Below are 7,649 nucleotides of genomic sequence, written 5' to 3' on the forward strand. Positions count from 1 at the left end.
TCTTCCCATTATTTTTGTTTCCCTTGGGAACAAACCTCTCCTCTTCCTCCTTGCATTTTGTTGCCACATAGTCCATCATTTCTTGTACAGGTTTTCCTGTCAGTTTCCTCTCCCACTGAATGTCTTGCAGGAAGTTCCTCATGCCTGAGTAGTTCCCCCTTTTGTAGTTTGGTTTTTCTCAACCTATTCCTGCTACTCTCTCCACTTGGAGCTCAACTATGTAGTCGAAGCACAGAACCACATGATCACTAGCTCCCAGGGGCCTTTCATACATGACATCCTCGGTGTCCGAACTAGTCAAGGTGAATACAAGGTCCAGTCTTGCTGATTCATCCTCTCCTCTCTTTCTGGTAGTGTCTCTAACATGTTGATGCATGAGGTTTTCCAGTACCACATCCATCATTTTGGCTCTCCATGTTTCGGGACCCCTATGGGGCTCCAGGTTTTCCCAGTCAATCTCCTTATGTTTGAAATCACCCATAACTAGTAACTTTGCTAACTCCATGTGTGCTCTCCTGGCCACCTCGGCTAGTGTGTCGACCATTGCTCTGTTGCTCTCATCGTATTCTTCTCTTGGCCTCCTGCAGTTTTGTGGTGGGTTGTACATTACTGCAATTATCACCTTATGTCCCTCAGACTGGATTGTTCCTACTAAGTATTCCCTTTCGCCCGTGCCATCCATTCCTTCCATTTTCTCAAAACCCCACTGGTTTTTAATGAGCAGTGAAACCCCTCCTCCCCCTCTCCTCCCTCTGTCTTTCCTGAGGATTTGGTATCCGGATGGAAAAATTGAATCTGTTATTATTCTGGTGAGCTTTGTTTCTGTGAGTGCTATTATGTCTGGGGATGTCTCCTTGATTCTTTCATGCCACTCCTCATACTTATTTGTTATTCCATCTGCATTTATATACCACACCTTCAACTCCTTTTCTAAGACTGTGGTCTGGGGGTATATTGGGGTTGGGGAAGTGGGAGACCTGATAAGGAACTTTGGGTGGTTGCTGTGGGGGTGGAGTTTGTAATGCAGTGGGTGGGGGCATTGGATATGGCATGGGTGTTTTAGTTTAGAGTGTTTGGCTTCTATAGGAAGTTGTGAGGGAGGCTGTATTTGATCTTCTTCCTGGGTCTGGGGTCTCCTGTCTGTCTTCTCCATCCCCTCTCTTTCCTCCTTTCACCTTTGTACCATCTCTATCAGTTTCTGCCTTCTTGTGTTCTGTCGCGGTCGAGATGCACCTTCCTGTGTGCCTGCATGTCCCTTAATCGTGCTTTCTCCTGCAGGATCCTGTTCCGAGTCGATTCTGCCTTGAAGGTCACTTTCACTGGCCGGATTCTTTTTTTTACAAACCCCCCTATTCTCCGAAAATTTTCCAGCTGGGTCATGTCTTCTCCTATTGCTTTTATGATGCTTGTGTGTGTGTGTGTGTGTGTGTGTGTGTGTGTGTGTGTGTGTGTACTCACCTAATTGTGGTGTGTATGTGTGTGTGTGTATGTGTGTGTGTGTGTGTGTGTGTGTGTGTGTGTGTGTGTGTGTGTGTGTGTGTGTGCCAAGTAAGACAAATTACTAAAATGTTCTTTTATTAATGTGTTATATTTTTCCAGCTTTTAAATGATGAATAAAATAAATATTGTCCAAAACCAGCTTCAAGTATTCATTTAACTTCGCTACAATGACTGTAATTTAATTTAACCTAATCCTTCTCAATATGTCTTAGATCAGTTTAAATTCATCCAATATTCATTAAAATTATTAACCAAATTTAGTATTTTTTTTTCAGAGCCTTTGATTGTAGTAATTCCCTGTGCAAACTCTAACACAAGTGTCTTAGCGGAAACTTAGTCAGTAACTTTAATTTTATTACACCTTCTTCAGGTTAATATATGGGACTCAGTGCTGAACACGAGCGTCATAGAGGAGATAGCTGGATGCAGAATAGATCCTCAGGGTAACTACCTGTCCTGGGAGGCAGGGTGGGACCTGCAAAACATCACGGAGTATCAGGTTCCTCTAGGTCACTTCTGCCAGCAGACAACAGAGAACACATACTTTGCATTTCCCAAGCTGCCAAAAGCTCACGCATTCTTTATCTGTGAGTCTCTGGGCTCTCACTTGCCTCTACCCAACAACTTGGAGCAGGTTCGCTTATTGTTCAATATCTCTGTCCAACTTTGGCCTGGCTACCCTAGCTTATGTAGACACAATTTCTGGGGTTCAGTTACCGACAGTGAGACAGAAGGCACTTGGGTCACCCACTACGATAACTCCATTGCTCCTTTCATAGCCTGGAAAGATGGGGAACCCAATGGCAATATATATGAGAACTGCGTATATATTGAGCCATTGGGAGTAGCTGATACTGAGTGCATCATTTATTCGTCATGTGCTGTGTGCAAATTCCAAGATCTGCAGATATTCTCCTTCCTGGGCACCTGTGAGCTGGAAAAACGCAACATTTATTTCATTGCCTACCAAGAGGATCTAGGAGATTTGTACTTTAAGGGATATGGAGAGTACCACATCAGGAAGGTAGATAAGGACTGGCTGTGGATCAACGTGGTGACAAACAAGACACTAGCCAGGCTTAACCCCAACGCTCCTTTCGGCATGCCAATGGGTCGTCGTGTTTGGCATCTAGAAACAACAGTTTGTGACCAAACAGAAGGTTCACGGACCTTCGTTCTCACGCCTTGTAACACGAACAGTTATACCTGTGATGATGCTACATGTATCCCTCACGAGAATCGCTGTGACTTAAAGTATGACTGTCTGGACCGTAGTGACGAGGCTGACTGTGAGCTTGTCAGTCAGCCTGCAGATTACAGGAAAGATTTGCCACCTCGTCTGGGCACTGGCAAAAATGACTCAAGTTTACAAGTAACTCTGCACATAAATATTGAGTCCGCCACAGTTTACACAACAGAGATGACAATGCAGCTCTCATACGAGATCGACATGGTCTGGCTTGATAACCGTCTCGACTACCGCAACCTGAAGATGAACGACAGCCTTAATAAGGTGGTATACAAGACTATGATGAGTCTGTGGGCTCCCACTGTAGGGTTTGTCAACACTGACGACTTTCAGAACACGACGCTTGATGAAGAATCCTCATTGTACCTGCAGCGGCTGCAGCCTCCTGTTACCAGGGACAACAGCGCCCCTGGTGAAGGTACAACACTATCTCTCTGTGCTCTCTGAAAACATCCTCCGCCCCAAAATGATAAGGAAATAAATTTATGTATCAGAACGAAATTCTGATTCATGCTTTCCACATTTATTCATGAGATCACACCACAAATGGCAATATAATTTTGTTGCAGTAAAATAAGTGTTCTAGCCACTAACTTTCTTAACATAACCGCATTAAATTTAAGAAGACTAATGAGTGTAAAAACTGTCTTCCCTTCCAGAACTTTCATAAACACTGTCTATACAGAATTTGCTGACATTTTGCAATAATTGTTGTTCTAAATTTGAAAGATTTTTTAATCTATAACTTTTTTAATTTTTAAGAACATTTTGTGAAATTTTGTCTGTTGTTGTTTGAGTGAACATAACCGTTATATGTTGTGAAAGATGTATTCCTTATTTTATGTATAAAGTGTTGAATTAACTTTTAGTAATAATATTATCTTTATTTACTACAAGTACATGTACAAGGTGTACAGTCCTAGCTAACATCACTCACATACTACTGTATAAACAATTTGCCAGAAATGATCAGCATTTCTGGCAAATTAAGTCAGTTTTGTCCCAGGATGCGACCCACACCAGTCAACTAACACTCAGGTACCTATTTTACTGATGGGTGAACATGGACAACCGGTGTAAGAAAACATGTCTGATGTTTCCACCCCTTCGCCGGGAATCTAACTCGGACCCTCACCGTGTGAAGCGAGAGCTATTGGCCCCAGGCCACGGTGGCAATGTTCCCCTCCTCTTTTTCATCTTTGCGTTTGTCAAGACAGGTGTAAGACAATATTATGTTGGTCAAGACAGGTGCAAGACAATGTTATGTTGGTCAAGACAGGTGCAAGACAATGTTATGTTTGTCAAGACAGGTGCAAGACAATGTTATGTTGGTCAAGACAGGTGCAAGACAATGTTGTGTTTGTTAAGACAGGTGCAAGACAATGTTATGTTGGTCAAGACAGGTGCAAGACAATGTTATGTTGCTCAAAACAGGTGCAAGACAATATTATGTTGGTCAAGACAGGTGCAAGACAATGTTGTGTTTGTCAAGACAGGTGCAAGACAATGTTATGTTGGTCAAAACAGGTGCAAGACAATGTTATGTTGGTCAAGACAGGTGCAAGACAATGTTATGTTGGTCAAGACAGGTGCAAGACAATGTTGTGTTTGTTAAGACAGGTGCAAGACAATGTTATGTTGGTCAAAACAGGTGCAAGACAATATTATGTTGGTCAAGACAGGTGCAAGACAATGTTGTGTTTGTCAAGACAGGTGCAAGACAATGTTATGTTGGTCAAAACAGGTGCAAGACAATGTTATGTTGGTCAAGACAGGTGCAAGACAATGTTATGTTGGTCAAGACAGGTGCAAGACAATGTTGTGTTTGTTAAGACAGGTGCAAGACAATGTTATGTTGGTCAAAACAGGTGCAAGACAATATTATGTTGGTCAAGACAGGTGCAAGACTATGTTGTGTTTGTCAAGACAGGTGCAAGATAATGCTATGTTGGTCAAAAAAGGTGCAAGACAATGTTATGTTGATCAAGACAGGTGCAAGACAATGTTATGTTGGTCAAGACAGGTGCAAGACAATGTTATGTTGGTCAAGACAGGTGCAAGACAATGTTATGTTGGTCAAGACAGGTGCAACACAATGTTATGTTGATCAAGACAGGTGCAAGACAATGTTATGTTGGTCAAGACAAGTGCAAGACAATGTTATGCGATGACGTCATTGCATCTGTACTTAAAAATTTGTCTTCTTGAATTTTTGTTGTCACTTCTTGTCTGTACTTAAAGTATATGTATGTATGTGTAAGATTTCTTAGTTTTACAGATAAACTTAGGTTTAAGAGATGCATCTAAGCTGGGGTTCAAGGACGGTGCATCAGAAATATACCCCAGCTACATCTAAGCTGGGGTTCAAGGACGGTGCATCAGAAATATACCCCAGCTACATCTAAGCTGGGGTTCAAGGACGGTGCATCAGAAATATACCCCAGCTACATCTAAGCTGGGGTTCAAGGACGGTGCAGCAGAAATATACCCCAGCTACATCTAAGCTGGGGTTCAAGGACGGTGCATCAGAAATATACCCCAGCTACATCTAAGCTGGGGTTCAAGGACGGTGCATCAGAAATATACCCCAGCTACATCTAAGCTGGGGTTCAAGGACGGTGCATCAGAAATATACCCCAGCTACATCTAAGCTGGGGTTCAAGGACGGTGCATCAGAAATATACCCCAGCTACATCTAAGCTGGGGTTCAAGGACGGTGCATCAGAAATATACCCCAGCTACATCTAAGCTGGGGTTCAAGGACGGTGCAGCAGAAATATACCCCAGCTACATCTATGCTGGGGTTCAAGGACGGTGCATCAGAAATATACCCCAGCTACTTCTAAGCTGGGGTTCAATGACGGTGCATCAGAAATATACCCCAGCTACATCTAAGCTGGGGTTCAAGGACGGTGCAGCAGAAATATACCCCAGCTACATCTAAGCTGGGGTTCAAGGACGGTGCATCAGAAATATACCCCAGCTACATCTAAGCTGGGGTTCAAGGACGGTGCATCAGAAATATACCCCAGCTACATCTAAGCTGGGGTTCAAGGACGGTGCAGCAGAAATATACCCCAGCTACATCTATGCTGGGGTTCAAGGACGGTGCATCAGAAATATACCCCAGCTACATCTAAGCTGGGGTTCAAGGACGGTGCATCAGAAATATACCCCAGCTACATCTAAGCTGGGGTTCAAGGACGGTGCAGCAGAAATATACCCCAGCTACATCTAAGCTGGGGTTCAAGGACGGTGCAGCAGAAATATACCCCAGTTACATCTAAGCTGGGGTTCAAGGACGGTGCATCAGAAATATACCCCAGCTACATCTAAGCTGGGGTTCAAGGACGGTGCATCAGAAATATCCCCCAGCTACATCTCCCCTGGGGTTCAAGGACGGTGAATCAGTAATATACCCCAGATACATCTAAGCTGGGGTTCAAGGACGGTGCATCAGAAATATACCCCAGCTACATCTAAGCTGGGGTTCAAGGACGGTGCAGCAGAAATATACCCCAGCTACATCTAAGCTGGGGTTCGAGGACGGTGCAGCAGAAATATACCCCAGCTACATCTAAGCTGGGGTTCGAGGACGGTGCAGCAGAAATATACCCCAGCTACATCTAAGCTGGGGTTCAAAGTAGTTTTATAATATATGGAATTCAAAGCAGGTATATGCAAAGTAATATTGACAGGGAGTGAAAAAAAGATTAAATAATTGTTAACGAGGTCTATCAAAGTAATTTAATTTAAAGATTAATTTATGTCAGGGTTCAAAATAGGTCAGTGTGAGGTGGGAGGCAAAATATATAGACTGGAACGCCAGTAATTTATATATATTCTAGAGTATGCTAAACTGAGTTAGTTTTTCAACTTTATTAAATTAATGAACAAGGATTACTTCCCAGCTTTCGTTTTTATGGTAGTACTGAAAAAATCGGTAAAGGTTATAAGTAGTCTTCTCAATTATTTTCAGTTCAAGAACAAACTTACAAGTTGTGTGTTTGTTTTTTTCTGCAGTGGATTTGTTCCCAGGCAGGAAGAACTCTGTGTTTCTCTCCAGGAAGTACAACACAAACTTCACTTGTGACTTCAACCTGGTGTTATATCCCTTTGACGTTCAGTACTGTGACATGCGCCTCAGGATGATTTCAGCCTCCAAGAACTACCTCACCTTCGATGAGGTGGCCTCTTCTGCTGCCTACTACGGCAGTTCCCTCCTGCTGGAGTACCAGGTCGGTGCAGGTCAACTGAAATTTCGTCTGTGAACTATTTAAAACACTAAAATTAAAAGAAACTTTTTTCCCTTTTCTCACATCCGAATTTGCATGACAGTGTCCTCAAATTATTTATGTTGATGGTTGTGTTCACCAGTCCACCGGTGCAGCTGGTAGTGCTGCTGTTGTCGTACAGTGATGGCTCTCATAAAGAAACTGGAGCACGCATCAATAACTGGGACGCTACTCTTCAAACAGAACTGTTTGCCATGCTCCTTGCACTCAAATTCACCCATGTATCGAGGGCTGACACTCTAATTATAACTGATTTTCTGTCATCTATAAATGCTCTCAATTCATTAAGTATAATTTGTGGCATGCTTGTGTCAGAAGCCAGACACAGGTATGATAGGACTGTAGACAGTGTAGTCGGAGTGCACATGCTGTGGATTCCATCTCACATTGGTCTTCAGATTCATGACAAAAATGCTGAATTGGCTAAGCTGTATGCTTTCAAAAAGGGAGCTGATTACAATCTTGGCTTGTTAGTGAGCAGTTTGAGAACAATAATACGCAAAGAACTTCAATTGAACTTTATTGATTTAAGAGTGAGGGAGATAGACACCAGTCAGTCCATCTATCATCATTCCATCATGCAGGAGGAGCCACATGTCTATGGT

At 42.9% G+C, this 7,649-nt stretch overlaps 1 protein-coding gene across 1 annotated transcript; it reads left to right on the forward strand.

Moving 5' to 3' along the window:
* Window positions 1-1,870: 1,870 nt before the first annotated feature.
* LOC128704937 (uncharacterized) lies at window positions 1,871-7,020 on the forward strand (the record flags this gene model as incomplete). The annotated part of the gene is made up of 2 exons (XM_070081695.1): window positions 1,871-3,167; window positions 6,773-7,020. Coding segments are annotated over 2 exons (1,545 nt in total), but the record flags the coding sequence as incomplete, so codon positions are not given.
* Between the last annotated feature and the right edge of the window lie 629 nt (window positions 7,021-7,649).

This window comes from Cherax quadricarinatus, unplaced genomic scaffold (genome assembly GCF_038502225.1).
Source record: "Cherax quadricarinatus isolate ZL_2023a unplaced genomic scaffold, ASM3850222v1 Contig3706, whole genome shotgun sequence".
Taxonomy (NCBI): Eukaryota; Metazoa; Arthropoda; class Malacostraca; order Decapoda; family Parastacidae; genus Cherax; species Cherax quadricarinatus.